Source organism: Sylvia atricapilla, chromosome 4, assembly GCF_009819655.1.
Source record: "Sylvia atricapilla isolate bSylAtr1 chromosome 4, bSylAtr1.pri, whole genome shotgun sequence".
Lineage (NCBI taxonomy): Eukaryota > Metazoa > Chordata > Aves > Passeriformes > Sylviidae > Sylvia > Sylvia atricapilla.
Genome location: NC_089143.1, coordinates 6,982,458 through 6,998,674, shown reverse-complemented (window position 1 = coordinate 6,998,674; position 16,217 = coordinate 6,982,458). Strand labels below are relative to the sequence as shown.

The 16,217-nt window shown below is 39.1% G+C and overlaps 1 protein-coding gene and 1 long non-coding RNA gene across 11 annotated transcripts in view; one reads left to right on the top strand and one right to left on the bottom strand.

The window, feature by feature from the left end:
• SLAIN2 (SLAIN motif family member 2) overlaps nucleotides 1-11,736 on the top strand; it is a 33,807-nt gene extending 22,071 nt beyond the window's left edge. For 2 of the 6 annotated variants that reach the window (XM_066317037.1, XM_066317036.1), the window contains 3 exons: nucleotides 2,590-2,667; nucleotides 7,068-7,377; nucleotides 9,088-11,736. In XM_066317037.1, coding sequence (XP_066173134.1) covers nucleotides 2,590-2,667; nucleotides 7,068-7,377; nucleotides 9,088-9,154 — 455 coding nt within the window. In that variant the 3' untranslated portion in view covers nucleotides 9,155-11,736. Of the gene's footprint in view, nucleotides 1-2,589; nucleotides 2,668-7,067; nucleotides 7,378-9,087 lie in introns of those variants that run through there. The other 4 variants (XM_066317040.1, XM_066317038.1, XM_066317041.1 and 1 more) reach the window with 3 other exon arrangements.
• Nucleotides 1-16,217, bottom strand: part of LOC136360082 (uncharacterized) — a 30,123-nt gene that overhangs the window by 4,160 nt on the left and 9,746 nt on the right. For 4 of the 5 annotated variants that reach the window (XR_010743410.1, XR_010743412.1, XR_010743409.1 and 1 more), the window contains exons 2-4: nucleotides 7,279-7,542; nucleotides 3,671-3,813; nucleotides 2,034-2,655 (exon numbers count right to left, since the gene is read on the bottom strand). This is a non-coding gene — a long non-coding RNA (uncharacterized lncRNA). The remainder of the gene's footprint in view (nucleotides 1-2,033; nucleotides 2,656-3,670; nucleotides 3,814-7,278; nucleotides 7,543-16,217) is intronic. The other variant, XR_010743413.1, reaches the window with a different exon arrangement.

Genomic DNA, 16,217 nt, shown 5'->3' with positions numbered 1-16,217 from the left:
TGTAAACATGAAAACAGTGGCATTTTAACTTTTAGCTGCAATGTGGTGAACAATCCAAACTGGTTTTTTAAGAGACTGAATTAAATAGCAGTTGCAACAACTTGAATCTTCATTTAGATCTGAATCTTTATGCCATTCTGCAGAAAGTACTTTTTTATTAATATGAAAGTGGTAAATATTTCACCTTAAAACACCAGAAAATATGATAATATGTGTGTTCCCCAAGGAAATAGATATTGTCTAAAGTGTTAGTGATGGGAAATCTCTGTATTTGGATCCTATACCACATAGATTGTACAAAGCTCTAAAGTTGTAGGGTGGCTTCTGTGTAGGAGCTTTTGGATTGTGTGATGCTTTTGTACTTAGCACTATGAGCACATGGATGCTTTTAAGAAAAGCTAAATACACAACTTTCTTGAAAAGCTGTAGATTCTTCAAACTGTCAGTACAGTGACTTGCCAAAATCCAACTGCTTGGCATGTGCAGAGTGAAAGGAGGCAGAGTATTTGAAGAAACCAAGTAGTCCAGTTTAGTTGATCAGAAGTAAATGTAACTACATATGTTCAGCACACAGTAGTTGTGACAGGGAATGTCACAGTACACAGAGCACTTCAAGAGCCACAAGTGGTGTGGATAAACATGCACTGGGTGCTTATCTCAAACTGCATGTTTGCTCAGCATTGCTCAAATTGTACTGCCTAAGCTCTTTTCAGTGTTTCAGTGCACAGAAATGTTCTGCTATTGTCTGCTTCCTGGAGTCTCCATTGAGAAGGAAGGAATTTGATAAATGCATATTTAAAATCCTTTCCATAATCATCCCACATCTCTGACTTGCAAGAAGTGTGAATAATGATGGGGAAAGAAAGTGCCATGTGCAGTAGCATATTGAAATCTGAGTGGATTAGGACAAAACAAATTCAAAATATGAAGGAAGAAGCTTTTCTTCATTTTGTGTGGTACAAAAAAACCAGTGATTTAGTAAAAAATAAAGTGAAATACTTGAGGACTGAAGCAGGCTGGCCAGTGGTCTGCCTCAGTAAATTTCTAGAAATTGCACTCATATTTAGAGACCTTACTGTGCTTAATTGGCTGTTCATATGTTTGCTTTAAAAAAAGTTTCTAGGAAGACCATGTGTCAGTTGAATAAGAATTACATTTGCCACAGGCTATTTTGCATTAGATTCTAGTTGGTAGAAGGAATAAGGTTTTTATCAGTAGTAATCATAGGCAGAATTTTACTATGTTTATGAACAATCTAATTCCTTTTTGCTGTTTGTTGAACATGACAGTTTTAGTTAGTTACGAAGACTACATTGGGTAGACTGCCTAGTCATAATTTCAGCATGACGTTAAAACACATGATGAATTTTTTATAGTTCATAAAATACTGAGTATTTTGCACTAACTGAAGCATAGGAAAGGTGCTAGTAATCATTATATGCTATCAAACAAAAGGGTTACGTTAGAGTAGGATTCAGACTGTTCCCCCCACCTTCTTTATAGCAATATTCAGTAATTGGTGATGGGATTATTCCTTACTCAGGGTCAGGATCTTTTTGCACAGCTGTTCCTCCATCTTTCTTCCTTCTCACTATGGAAATAAGCTAGTGCAATCAGTTTTATGCTGGTGTAAAACTTCATACCCTGAGATAAGCAGAGATGTTTATTCATACATTATCATTATATGAAGTCTCTGTGTAGTCAAAGCTTTATTTCATTGACTACTTTCCTCCTTCCCCACCCCTAAATGTGCTGTGATGGAATTAGGCTGAGTCAATGCATTCCTTCTGGCAATAAGTAATTCTCTCCATGCCAAGATTCTGCAGCTCTTGGAACATTGGCTTCTCTCTTGGTAACTGGTAGGTAGTGAGGTCATTTCAAGGCAGTACCAGCCCTTGACTGTTACTAGACAAAAGGCAGGACAAGAGAGCAAAGGAGCAATAAAAACCAATTTCCATCATGCTGTGTACATGCTGGCAGCTGATAAATCTTACTGTTAAGTCTTCATTTTAAACTTAAGTCCTCTTGCATACCTTTTGAAGAGGGGAGAAAAAAGACATCTCTCAAGAAGGCTTAAGTCTCCATAACTGAAGAATATAATTTTTTAATATGATGATCCTATTAGACAAAGATTTATGCTTTTGTGTAGTGTTAGCGTATTTTTTTTTGAAAACGCTTTTAAAATGAAAAATTTTGTCTTGCTAGGTCAAATACAACAGTTTAATTTTCATCTTTGTATCTAATCTTGCTCTCATATTGCTGTAGCATGTTTGCTAGGTGGCTTGTTCTCCCTTTGGTGTTTTAATTTTTGTTTTGCATTACTGGGCTTTTTGCCCTGCAAGAAGCTTCACTCTTACGAAATCTGCGCATTTTGCACTGCAAAATTTCTGACACGCTCCTCTGTAACTCTTTGCCATTAAAAGCAAGCACCATTCACAAAACTCCATCACTTCCAGAGTCATAACAGCTTTGAGTGTTTTGCTCACACTATTCCTTGATGCTTCACAAGTGGATACAATTCTGAAATTCCCATTAAATTTAGTTTTCTTTTCTTCTTAGACAAATATAATACTTCTTGTCTTCCAACAGCTCTGCAAAGGCAGAAAAATTTGCCTCGTGCTGCCTTCAAAACCAAACAGTTTCTTCAAACTCCATCTGCAAAAGGAGGTAATTAACTTACAACCTCTTATCAAGCTCCAGCAAATCTCAGATAATGGTTCGCCTGCATTAAATCTCACATGTTCTAGATTAATAAACTTGCAATTACTGTAGAGATTAACCAAGTGGTCCTTGCTGTATGAAAGTTAACTTCTTGGTCTAAATATTAAAAATAAACTCTGTGATATATTTAAGATTGAATTTTGAGATAAAAATGTAAGGGATGGTGACTTTCTAATATTAATCAGGAAATCTGGATTAGAAAAGTAGACTCCTAAATACATATTGACTAGGGCTATATTTGTATAAGAATTTTTTGGACTACAAAATACAGTTTTTAAAACAAAAAATGCAAAAATACTCATACAATCCCTTGTGCTGGGAACAAAAGCTAACAAATTCATCCTGGAAAAGATGAGTGTAGGCTATCAACTTATTTTGGTTTTACTTGTACTTTCTCTTTTCCTCACAAAACCAGAAGGTTAATCCCAACAGAGATGAACTAAGTTTTTTTTGGCTTAAGGAATTAGAGATTCTCGTATGTAATATTCCAATTTCCTAATGGCTGAACTTGAACTTTTTTGGTTTTTTTTTTAATAAAATAATATAGTGAGTCTCTGATCCAGTTAGACAGTTCTGTCTGATTTTAATGAGCTCTGGCAGCCTTGTATGTGTCACTGCCTCAGTTTCACAGTTAAGGAAAACAATGAGTCTGGTGTTAAGCACATCTGGTCTGTTATCTGTACCAATCAAGAAGATCTCATTTTAAAGATCATGTTACATTTGGGACTAATTCGTAAGCTTGTAGATGCTAGAATCCTTTAGGCCTTGTGAGAGTCACTGCAGACATGAGGGGCTGACAGAATGTACATGTTTCTTTTGGGGGTTTAACGGTGCCAACTCCTCAGAGTCATCTTCATGCCGTGCAGAAAGTTTTAGTGAAGTATGATGACTGTGAAACACATTCACATGTCTTAAAAGGAAGTCTCTTAACAGTTTTCATACTTCATACCAAATAAAGTTCTCACAATGTTCTGCTTTGCATAAGACCACCATCGCTGTCCCTGTGCAGAGCTTTCTTTCCTTTCTTTCCAGTTGGCCATGCCTTCCTCTGGATGTCAAGAACACTTATTAGATCAATGGCCTAGTCAGAACCTGTAGGAATGTACAGAAAATTAGCTTAGCTTTGAGCTTATATTATTTGTAAAAATTTATCAAACCTTAGAGAAGGAGGAACAGGGCACATTGCGCTGCCAGTTATATTTTCCAATTTAGGCTGTTGTCATTCCTTACTTCAAATGAGGATCTTTTCAGTTACTCTGTGTTTTTCAGTTATTTGCTATTTTACAGCCTTTAATGTGTTGATTTTCTTTCTTCTGACCTGAGATCCTCATGAGTATAAAATTATTTAGCAGTAAGGAAGCAAGACTTTCCTTTCAGAGAAATGAACAGCTGAGCAACAATTGATTTTACCTTCTTAAAATACGGTTCATTACATAGCTTGACACACACATGTTGGCACTTTTTTACCACTTTGTGGTAACATCTCCCCAGCACCTTCTCTTCTCCAGGCTGAAGACCTCCACCTCTCTCAACCTTTCTTCATAGGAGAGATGCTCATCCATGCTCTGTACCTGCTCCAACAGGCCCACATCTTTCCTGTACTGAGATGACAGATCAGTTTATTGATTCCTATAGTTATACCTCATCTGTCCTTTCATGTTGGGCTGATTCATCTCATCATTATGGCTGTGATTTAACAACTGCATTAGAATTTAATCTGTTTTCAAGTTGGTGTGCAGCAGCTGGCCTTGGAGTGCAAGCCAAATAAGTTTGCAGCTTCACAGCATCCTACTTTGCCACATGGAGATCTCGTGCTCCCTGCCCACAATCCAGGACAGAATCCAGAGAGGGTAGGACATCTAAATGTCATGACTGCACCATGCCTTTTTTTCTTTTTTTAAATTTTTTTTGGTTGCCAGATGTTTTAATTGTAGTTGTTTCTAGTTGACTTTATAAGGAGATTGAGTTGTGTAAAGTTATTAAGCACTACCCTTACAAGTTTACATGTTTTTGTTAAACATGGATCAGCTAAAGGCTATACATGGGCACTCAGTAATCAAATAGTCTGTGAGGCAGTACCTCACTCTTTGTGATCCTGTCTTACAGAGAAGCCACCTGACTAATGAATATCCAAAACTGCTCTGAGACCGAATTCTTTATCTTAGAACAGAATTATTGGGGCAGTTTGCCAGACTGCATCATGTGGTCTGCTCTGAAAGACAATTCATTCCTTTATGTACTAGAATGAATACAGCTCTCAGCAATGTCTGCAATGCTGTGCTGACAGGAAATGTTTTATGAATGGACAGCTCAAGTTTGCAGCATGGTAAAATATGGTCAGCAGAAGGTTAAGAGGATGGAGAAGACTGATTTACTGGATCCTTGCTTCTGCTGGGAATGTGACGAGCTTTCTTCCGTTGCAACTTTTTGTTGCTTACATTCTGCACCTAAAAGCCTTTTTCCCTGTTGTGCCCCTAAGAGGCCCAAAGCCATATTCAGTTTTTATACATTGGCATTGCTCTGTTGGTAGCTGCTAACATGGTACTGTGTGTTTGTGTTCCAAGCATTGTAATGAGGAGTTCAGAGATAAAAGCTCCCAATGTTTACACTGTAGAGTCATTTGGAAATTCTGCAGATTTGATTGCATTGATGTTAACAGGCGAGGTCACATTTTAAAAACTTACATATAATCTATCTTAGTCCTAGGAGCACTTGGATGCTCTTCTTGTCCAGTCATTCTGTTGTTAATGCTTTCCTTAATCCATACTCTGGCTTGATGCCAGCTTTTATTTTAAGGTTTTTTACTTAATCTCCTTGCCGCTTAGCAACTGTCATGTGTTTTTGACCTCTCTGTCACCTTTTCTTGTCAGCTTTTCCCATGAGCGGCTTCATGCTGTGTTTGATATTGCTATCAGGGGAAAGGCCCCCCTGGGTAATCCAGAAGGGAATCAAATCCAATTCACATCTCTAATGAGGTACATATTAATCTTCCTAGACATCCCCTGTAAGAAATGGCTTCAAAATACAATCTCAAAATTACCAGTTCCTCTGTACCCCATTTAGGATGCTACATTCCTGCATCACTCCTATCCTTTCTCACTCCTCATGTTCTTACTGGATCTGCCTTGAAAATGATGATAAAAGCTGTGTTAAGGACCAGCTTCTCTATGTACAACATCTGTCAAAAACGATGTAACTTTAGTCTTAGTAGAAAACATTTATTTAGTAGAGAAAATAATAGTTTATTCAGATTTACTAAATGTAAACATTTTTGTTACATGATTGATTTGATCATCCTCTGTTGACTCTTACTGACCCACCTTAATCAGTCTGAAAAGCTGGTGAAATTTCATTCCATTACTAAGATTGTGGGTTAATTTAAGTACTCTGTTCAGTGATAATTTATGCATAATTTATAAATATTCCTCATACTTCTGAAGAATTATGCTTAAGGTTTGGCATTATCAAAGGACTATTGAATATTCTGTCTTACTAACCTATCCCAGAAAGGACTTGATAACAAAACCTGGCATACTAACTCAGGGACAAAGGACTAGAAAACAGGTATTAGTTATAAACAGGTATTAGTTATATTGATAATTTAGGTAATGTTTGTAAGAAGAGGAAGGCTATAAATTGTTAAGAGTTACCTGGTTTAAGTTTCATAGTAGCACCTTAACCTCTTTGGTGTTAGGGGTTGGCTGATGTCATCCTTAATCCAAACTACAGCATTATACCAGTTACTAGGAAGAAAATTAACTCTATCCCAGATGAAACCAGGACAGTTGATCCCATCTTTTTTTTTTTCCATCTGCCAGAAAATGTGGGATATGTAACCATATCTTTAGATGAATTCTAATTCAGTGGTTAAAAAGAACAGCATAAAAGAAACACCAAGATTTTCGATGCTCAAAATTTCATCATTGAAGGCTAATATACACTTTGAATCTATTTAAAGCCTGTGTCACACTATAATATTGTATTCTTCAACATATTCTTTCGTGGATGGGAATTAAGTTCACATGTTTCTGAAGCAGTTAAATTTCTTCTTAAGAAATACCTTCTTCTCTGTTTCTTTTGATTTAACTGATACAACAGTTAAAGCCTGATGAGGATTATTTACAAATCCAGATGAATATACGTAGTAAGCAAAGCGGGCATTAGAGTTACGATATCAAAAACACATGACAAAGATGACATCTGAATTCCTGTTTCTCATTGCTGCTTGGTTGGCTGTATTCCATTACACATTCCATATTGTTTGTATAATCACATGTAGTAAATTCCCAGTTTTGAATTTCAGTAGTACTGTAACGCAAGCTGAAAGTCATTTCCGTATTTTCCAGTACCTTCTTCGAGTAAGTTCCGCTCGCCCGTGGCGCCGTCTCCCTTAGCGCTCCGCCAGCCGGTGAAAGCGTTCGGCACCCACGGGCCCTCCTCGGCCGCCTCTCCAGAAGCCGCACAGCTGACGCACAGCAGCTCTTCCCCGGGGCCTCTGGCAGCCCAGAGCTCAGGCCTGCCCAGCCCTGCCAGCAGTATTAACAGTACTACCCTTACCAGACCAGCGGGGATGAGGAGTGGTTTGCCCAGACCCAGTGCCCCTTCCACGGGGGGCATCCCAGTGCCTCGTAGCAAACTTGCACAGCCCGTTCGCAGGTGAGTCTCTGACAGGTTGTTTTAGGTTAAGGTTTCCAAAATGAATTTTGTTCGCTGTGTGTTTGTGCTGCTGCTTCTTGCGGTTGTTATTTTGGTCTCAAGGTCTTCGGAACAGAAATGGAGGATCTCCGTGGGAAGTATTTCCAAAATAGTTTTGAATCCAAACTGAGAGATAGAGGTTCTTGAATGAGAGAGTGAAGGTGAATGAGTGAAAATGAAATCAGTAATGGAAGATACTGAACTGAGTAAATAAAGTCTTAGTCTGGGCTGAGGAGGCAGCAAGAATTTGTCTGCATGTGGTAAAAAGTTACCAAAATAGAGCTGGCATGAGAAAATTCACTTGTGTGGGGGACACATTCTGAAGTCAGAACTACTTGCCTCCGTAACTCAAGCAATAGTACCATGGTGAGAGTAGTTTCTCTCCTTGGGAAGCTGCAAACTTCCAGAAGGAAGATATCCCAAGACAGAGGAGACATCCATAGCATTTGCTAAACTTAACATAAAAATCACTGCAGTTAACCCACCCACAGGCTGAAACAGAATTTTTACCTTCAACATAACTGTTCTAGCACCCAGCTATAGAAGTTGCTTGATCTATGTGTCTTTTTGAAAACTACTGCAAGAGAGACTGAACATTAGCTGTGAATGTCAGTTTTCACTGAAGGTGTCAAGTAGAAGCTGACATAAGGAAGCAGTCATCCATGAGAAATACTAAGAATCTCCTTAAATGGAAGGGAAAAACAATTGTCTCTAGTACTGTAATAAAGATAAAATGGTGGTAAATAGCAGAGTGGAAAAGTTCTTTTCTGCAGTGAGTGCTGGGCAGGGGAATGACAAGTGACTGTCACAGCACTGACTTTCGTGGTTAGAGCCTACACTAGTCAGCAGTATGGAACTCTGTTTAATAAATACAGTTGTTTTGCCAGTAATTTGCTAATAGTAGTGAAGTGTGGTCAAAATCACAGCTTGTCTTATAGAAAAGTGTTTCACTTACTAAACTTTTTCAAAATTTACTGGTTTTTTTTTAAGTTTGCATGTATAGGACAAAGGGAAACAGCCCCAGCTTACACCAGAGGAGGTTTAGATTGAGTATTAGGGGAAAAATCTTTTCATCAAACGGGGTTGTCAAACATTGGAACAGGCTGGCCAGGGAAGTGGTGGAGTCATCAGCCCTGGAGATACCTAAAAGAAGTGTTAATATGACACTTTGACACATGGTCTAGTGGTGGGCTTGGCAGTGCTGGACTTGATGTTCTTACAGGTCTTTTTCAGCCTAAACAATTCCAGAGTTCTATAATGCTGACTCTGTACATAGTGCAATAATGACGTTTCTACGAATGTCAGCTTTTGATATAAACAAAATGCAATATTCTAAACAAGCATTTGCCTGTTTATATACATCACTGAAAAAATGGCCAATTTTAGGTGGAAGCAGATTAAGTTTGCATTTTCACAGAGTATAATAACAATAAGTTTTCTGTGTGTTTATTTATTTAGTCTTTTTCCTGGGGTGGTAGTTACCAAGATGCAACACATGCAACCTGAAACTGAAAATACTCTAGGGTTTATCTTAAGTAAGCTGTATTGTAGAGAAGTAAACGAATGAAGTGTATATTTCAGTTATTTATAAAATGTTTAAATTCTTATGTATAGTAGCTAGAAACTTCAATAGTTATATATGAAACTGAAAAACATCTTGTTTCATTTTAGATCATTACCCACTCCCAAGACATATGGCAACGTGAAAGATGAGAGTTGGAAGGATGGCTGCTACTGATCTGCACAGCTTAATGCAGAGTTCCAGTGCTCATGGATACTTCCTCACCAGGCTAAAAGACAGCTTGATTAAACAAACTGTTCAGATGTGACTCTTGGAATTTGTAAAAATTCCAAACCTCTCTGTCTCTAATTAGCACAAACTGGCAGAGATTATTATAAAGCAGCACTTTAACGACATCTAACATCAGATGTTTGGTGGTCATACAATCACTTCTACATTAAATTGCTATCAGTTCTGGGGGCTTTTTATTGCTTGCTAAAAATGTTATCAATATGAGCATTTATGAGAGTGGCCAATGCCGGGGCAAAAATGAATGAATGCCAAAGAAATGCCCATCTTGAAAAACAGCAAGGATTACTATCAACATACATTATCCAAAACTTCATTTTCAGCCTGTTTTAACTCAGCAGAAAGATTGGTGAATATGTACTATTGAAACAAGGCTACATGAATCAGAGCTAATGTTCTGATTGCAGACTGCTACAGTGCTAGGGAAATGTTGCTTTTAACAGCAGTGTGAGATCCCAACTGGGACTGGGTCCATCCTTCAGTACTGCAGTAAGAATCAGCAGTTACTGAGGATTAGGCAGAACAGGAAGTCGTAGCCATGACTTTTATCACATTAAAAGGTCTGAATGTAGCAGACACACACAATGCAATAGTATAGATTGCATCTTTCTTATGTTGATTTATTGGCTTTACCTACTCTTATCTTTGATTGCCAGAAGGGCTTAGTATCAGTTGTACAATCTTTCTAACCTTAAATTCCTGGCTCAGGAAACATGGCCTTCACTATTGTAGCCACATTTTTAACACATGGCTTGCTATTTGGGGAAAACTTTTTTAATAGCAGGTTTCCTTGCAAAAGACAGAGCAAGTGATAATTTTGATTTGTTCTAGTACCATACCACCATACTCGCAGCCTGCAGCAACTGTAAATGCTGATAGTTAAGGAGAAGGAAACACAACTATGCACTTGTAACATACGAATTTTAAGGAAATGAGTTGACTCTTGATGCCAAATGATATTCATTTAGGTGATGTTCCATGGTATGAGGGAGTTTTCTGTATCCTATTTTTTTACTTTCATCCATTTCTTAAATTGGTTTATTTTAAATTGTAAATATTTTTACAGAAGATATTGCCCATGTAAGTGTGTTTAAATATGTACTTTGCCTTACGTATGTGTATCTTACATTACTGGTAACAGAGTATGGAACTTGCTATGTCTGTTTACAAGCTATTAAACTCCTCTGGTGGCTCTGACTTTTAACACATTTTGCTCAGAACAACTGATATATTTAGCATTGAAACATTGTTTTCTGTTTTGGAAGACATCATGCAAAAATCTGTAGCTAAAATTGTATTGGGTGGGACTAGTTAAGTGGAAGGGATTTTGTTTGAAGGTTTTTCAGTATTTTGGATGTACAGTTGATGAAGTAAGAGAATGTGAATGGTATATCCTTTGTGCAATGACTGACAAACACTACAAGTCAGATTGGATGGTAGGTAGCCTTCAACCCCATTAGTATCTGAGCTTGGGACTGCTGGTGTATTTTGCCTCCCACCACTAAGAGGAAAACTAATCCTGAAATTCTAGCACTTGAATTTTAGGCCAACATTAACATATTCCTGGATGAAAAGCCATGCAATACTACTTGACTTGGAAGAAACCAAATAGGAAGGAGTGGAGACTAACTTGCAACTTAAACTACTCCAGCAAGCTCTGGCTTGATGGGTGACTTCACACCCCAGACCAACATCTGTGCTAAGACTTAAAAGCTGGGGTGTCAGATACACTGTAATTGTGAGATTTCAGCAGGAACCACCTTTCACCAGTTCAGAGCAGTACATACCACTAATCTAGCCTTGAGTCACCTGCAGGTACAGGAAATGGATGTCAGTATCTCACATCACTGTTCAGCAGAAGACAGGACTAGATCAAATGTGCATATTCTCAGTAAAGCCTGAATTTTAATATTTCAGCATTTTACAAATCAATGCTGCAGTCTTCACTGAAGAAAGGGGAATTTAAATGGATGGATTTTATCAAACTTCACTTGACTTATAAATTTTGAGAGTCAGTTTAGATGATGATATTGGGGGTTTTACCATGGCTGCATCAAACTTGTGTACGTTTCCTTAAGTTAAGTAATTCATCACTTGGGTAAATTCAGCTTGAGTTTTATAGGGATTTTTTTTCTCTGCTATTCCTCCCAAAATACAGCAAATGACTTCCTGAGAAGACAGACTGTCTGTTTGCTGGAAAGCCTTTGTGCATTACCAGTTCATTGATATCAGGAAATCATGGGGCTCTGTGTTTAGAGATTTACTGCAGAATTGTGGAAATACAGATTTGATAAAATAGTGCCTATGATTTACTTAACTTATGTTTGATATAGTAGTAAGGGTTTTATGAATGTGGATTACTTTTTGTGCCAACAGCTTGGAATTGATGTATGTGTGTAGGCAGAAGGATTTATTCTGCTCCCAAAGTTATTTAATTTTTTTTTGTGTTTGAATGTTTTTGTAAGTGTTAAAAGTGTAAAAAAATATATAAAATATTCTTACCACAAAAATACTTCCTGGATCATTATTTTTACAACAAAGTGTTTTCATAAGCTTTTAGAAATTTGGAGGGTATTATTTTATGTCTCTTTTTCTGGTTGGTTGGGTTGTTTTGCAGGACCTGTATTCACTTTTCTAGAGGTTACCAGTATTGGTTTCTGCCCACTGTAATTCATGAACTGAATACAACACTGTATTTGGGTGAAATCTGTGATTTCATTGACACACAGAGGTGGACTTGTGCCTCTGCTCTGGAAGGACCCTGCTTAGTTCAGCCTTACATGAAAAACTGTGTTCTAAATTTTCATCCAGAGTGATTTGTACGGACAGTTTGAAGTATACAGGCCTGCCTTTCCATTTTTTTCAGGATTTATGCTCACTTCAGACCACCACATGAAACAAAATTTTAATTTTGAGAATTCTAGAATTTATGCAGAAAACTTTGCAATGTAAAAGTGCCCTCTTGGAACTGATGAGTACACATTTTATCTACCTTCTACGTGAATGCCTCCACCTTTGGCTCACATACAAACAAGAAGTTGGTTTTGAACTTGGTATCCTGTAATCTGCATCTTGCTACAAAGCAATGGATGCAACAGCAATGTGAATGCCATCTTTGTCTTATCCTGGTATTAATAAGGGCAGGTTTAATTCTATTTGGTAGCCACTTAATATTAAATTTACCAAAATTTAGGCTCTAAAATGTCTAATTAATTGTTTATCCCCGCATAGTCCCCTATTTGTAATTAAGCCAGTATTAAAATGTTTGCTGCTAGTTAGTCGATGTATTTATGTAGAACTGGCCTCAGACCAGTTCTACATAAGAACCAAAAGGTATTGTCAGTTTTTAGTCGTGCAGTCAAGTACCATTTGCCCCAGTCCTTCAGGGTAACACAGCAGTGTCAAAATCTGGTAATTAATAGCCTTTTGCCCTTCTCTTTTGGTTTCTGTAACAAACTCTTCTTTATTAAGCTGTTGTTTATAATTAGTACCATCACTGGATTGCCAGACGGAAGATTAGAAATAGTATTTTTCTCAGTTCTCATTCTGAGGGAAGGTGTGACAGCTCCTTTGGGTCCTCTTACATTTCACGTGTGTTCCCCTCTAGAAGCCTGACTGCAGTGGTGAAGAAAAAAAAGTGATGAAATAAGGAGGCAGAAGGCTGAAAATGCTTATGCTGCTGGTCTTGAGATGGCTGCCAAGTGCACAATTTAATAATTTACAACTTACCTTTTTTCTCAGAAGTATTTGTACTAAAACAGCTATGGGAAATGACCGTGTCAGAAGTATTGTCTGCAGTTCTACCTCTTTTCATTGGAACAGAACAAACTCTAGATGTTATGTTTATTTTTAAGTAAAACAAGCAACATGTGAGGTTGCTTTGATTTCAGGAACAAAGCAGAAGCCCCATCTGCTCCTGACTTCTTTATGTTGCTGTGCAGTCCGAGTGTGACACCTACAGGCAGCCTGTCTGTACTCGCCCTGCTTCAGGGAAGTGAGGCTGGGTGGCATTCGGCTGCTTTCGGGAGCATCCACGTTTTACACACAGCTGCTCAGTGAAGAAGATGCTTTTGGCTCTAAGAGTTAACTGAAAGGAGCATAGATTTTTTTTTTTTACAACTGTTTTCAGCTGTGATAACCACATACACTTGTGCTGTGTCTTTGTCCTTTGCACTAAATGATAAATTCTGCTGGGACCACATTAAGCACTTAAAAGGACACAAAACATAACTCTGGTGGTTAAGCTGATTTGTAGCTCTCCAGCATTTATTTAAAGGAATAGGTAGCAAAAATGCTACCATTTTCTTATCAGCAAAGCAATTTTTAACTTGGTGCGTCATTCACTGTTAGAAATGAAATACAAAAAAAAAAAAAATCAGATTTGAAAACTGGAATGCCTGACATCTCTATGCAGTGTGCTGCTCTCAGGGACAAAAGCGGACTGTATCTTACACCAGACTAAACCAGAGAAGGTACTTATATTGTAATCTGAGCTTCTGTCATCATCAGCATAAGCAGACAGAATCACATGGGTGGTAAAGACCTCTGAAATAATCAAATCCAACCAACCAAGTGCCATGTCCAATTTTTCCTTCAACACCTTCAGGGATGGTGACTCCACGCCCTCCCTGGGCAGTGCATTCCAATGTCTAATTACCCTTTCTGTGAAGAAAATTCTATGTCCTACTGAACCTTCCCCTACCACAGCTTGGGGATATGTACTCTTGTCATGATTTGTTAAAAAAATATGGATATTGATCTAATACCAATATCCAACTATGACGGAGAAAGACTCTCTAACAGTTTGAAGTTAGAAAGTGTGTGTTTATTACGACGCCGGGCAGCGTGCGGGATAGCTCCCAAATACACACCACAATTCACAGATGATCACAGGGTCTTTTTATGTCCAAAAGTGTTGAATACCCAAAACACAAATGCATATTCATAACTCTGGTCCATCCCATTCCCCGCTTCGTATGGCAATTAGCCAAAAAGCAATTAAGCATGCGTAGTTTGTTCTTTGAAATGGGTCGGTGGTCCTTCTTAGGGGTGGGGTCTCAAAATGATGAAGTAAGATGGGTCTTCCTCGCTTTGCCTTTTTGACCTTTTGGTGTTGGTGACACCTGGATCCTGTTTTCTCAAGACTATCTGATTTATGATCACACTGTGTTCTTGGAGTCTATTGATTAAGTTGACAGGCCTCCTGATTTATCAGTTCCTTAAATCCGGCTTCTGTTAAAAAAAGGGAAGTTTACCTCAACAATGTCTAGTTAGTAAAGGGAAGTCTACGTCAGCAATATCTAGTTTAACTAAAGTCCTTAATTCTTCAAAATTACTATCTCAGTCACTAGCCAAGAAAAGGGACCAATCCCCACCTGCAAACAAAGCTGCACCACCCACTACAAAAGCTCAGTTATACAACTGATCCTTACCTGCCTTTCACTCAGCAGGTTTAACACTGCTCTGCAAATTTTACAGCTGCTGCTGGTCTCTGTGCTGCACAGGAGTGCCAAAAAGCTGCCAGGAGAAAGAAACGCTGGACCAAGCTCTGGGTTAGAGTGAGTTTGGTTCCTGTTCAGGGCAGAGGGTCAGGCCAAACCTGCTGCTGGCTGACTGAACCCAACACGTGCCAAATTAAAGGCAGCGTGAGTGTTCTTGTTCAAAGGGGTTTGTCTTCATGATGAGCAGCAGGACAGAGTATCTTGTGCCCCCATAATTATATCTGTCACTCTCCTCCTTTAAAAATAAAAGCCAGATTGAAGCACTTGCCACCATTTTGAGTCCCCTCTCAAAGAAAAAGAAAAGAGAAGGAGATCAGGCAAATCCTCTGCTTTTCATGTTCTGCCTCAGCTCCTGTATTAGCCTCATACTTCTCAGCTCCACAGTGATCCATTTACCCCTACATCTACTCCCCCAACTACTGAGCCCAGGGCAGGGTTATATTGTTTCTGTCCATCCGTTCACCACCAGGCTAATGGAGACACAGAAAACTGCTGTTAATGGCGCTTCAAGTGACCTGTCTTCAAAGGACTCACGAAAACCTTGTCCTGATTCTCATCCCCATAAAACCATGCCTATGTGTCAGAGACAGCAATGTGATATCACAGCCTCAGGAAAGCAGCCCAGAGCATCCCCCTCTATCCACAGCCAGCCTTGCTGGCAGGAACCAGCAGCTCCTGAGGCACAGGAGCAGCACATGCAGCACCAGCAGCAGGGTCACCAAAACTCCTTGCTGAGGGTGCAGCTGCACTGCCAAAGCAGCCACTGATGACACCAGGCACGGCCGCTGTGGTTCATTCAGTGCACACACACCTCCTGAATGCCCATGGGCTCAAAGAAATAATTTGTTATGGTGCCAGAGTGGGCTACAGAAGACCCTCAGTTGGTTCCCTGCTCTGCCAGACACTCCTGAGGATGCTCATTGGTTTTCTTGAGGCTCAGGTCATCGTCCCTGAGATGACTCCCAGGTTCCTGTGCTGGGAGCAAGGAGCAGGTGGCTGCCATTTCGAGAAAGGGGCAGCCAGTCAGTTCATATCTGGTCTGATACAGCAGGGTGAGCTAAGAATTGGGCTGACCTCGGTTTATGAGCCCAAATGTCAGAGAGCAGATAATACCTATTGTAAATGTCAGAGTCAAGGGATTTTTATTTTCCCTTTATGAGAACATCCACAAGGATTTAGTGGCTATTGATGCTGCCGTTCACACAGGCTCAGTGTGAATGGTGCTGTCCACATAGACAAACATACTGGAGAAATATTAAAGGGACTTGCTTAAAATCATGGATCTGGTAAAACACCCAAGCCCAGCTCAGCCTTCCCCAGCAATAATGCAGCTTTTGGCAACACAAGGCTCTGATAAAGTCTGGCAAATTCGGGCTGCCTTTACCAGAGCAGAACACAGAGATTTCATTGCTACGTGGTGGACTTCTCACCTTTACAATTTATCCCCATGTGAAAAATTGCCCAGGGGAATGAAATACAGTTTTCTACAC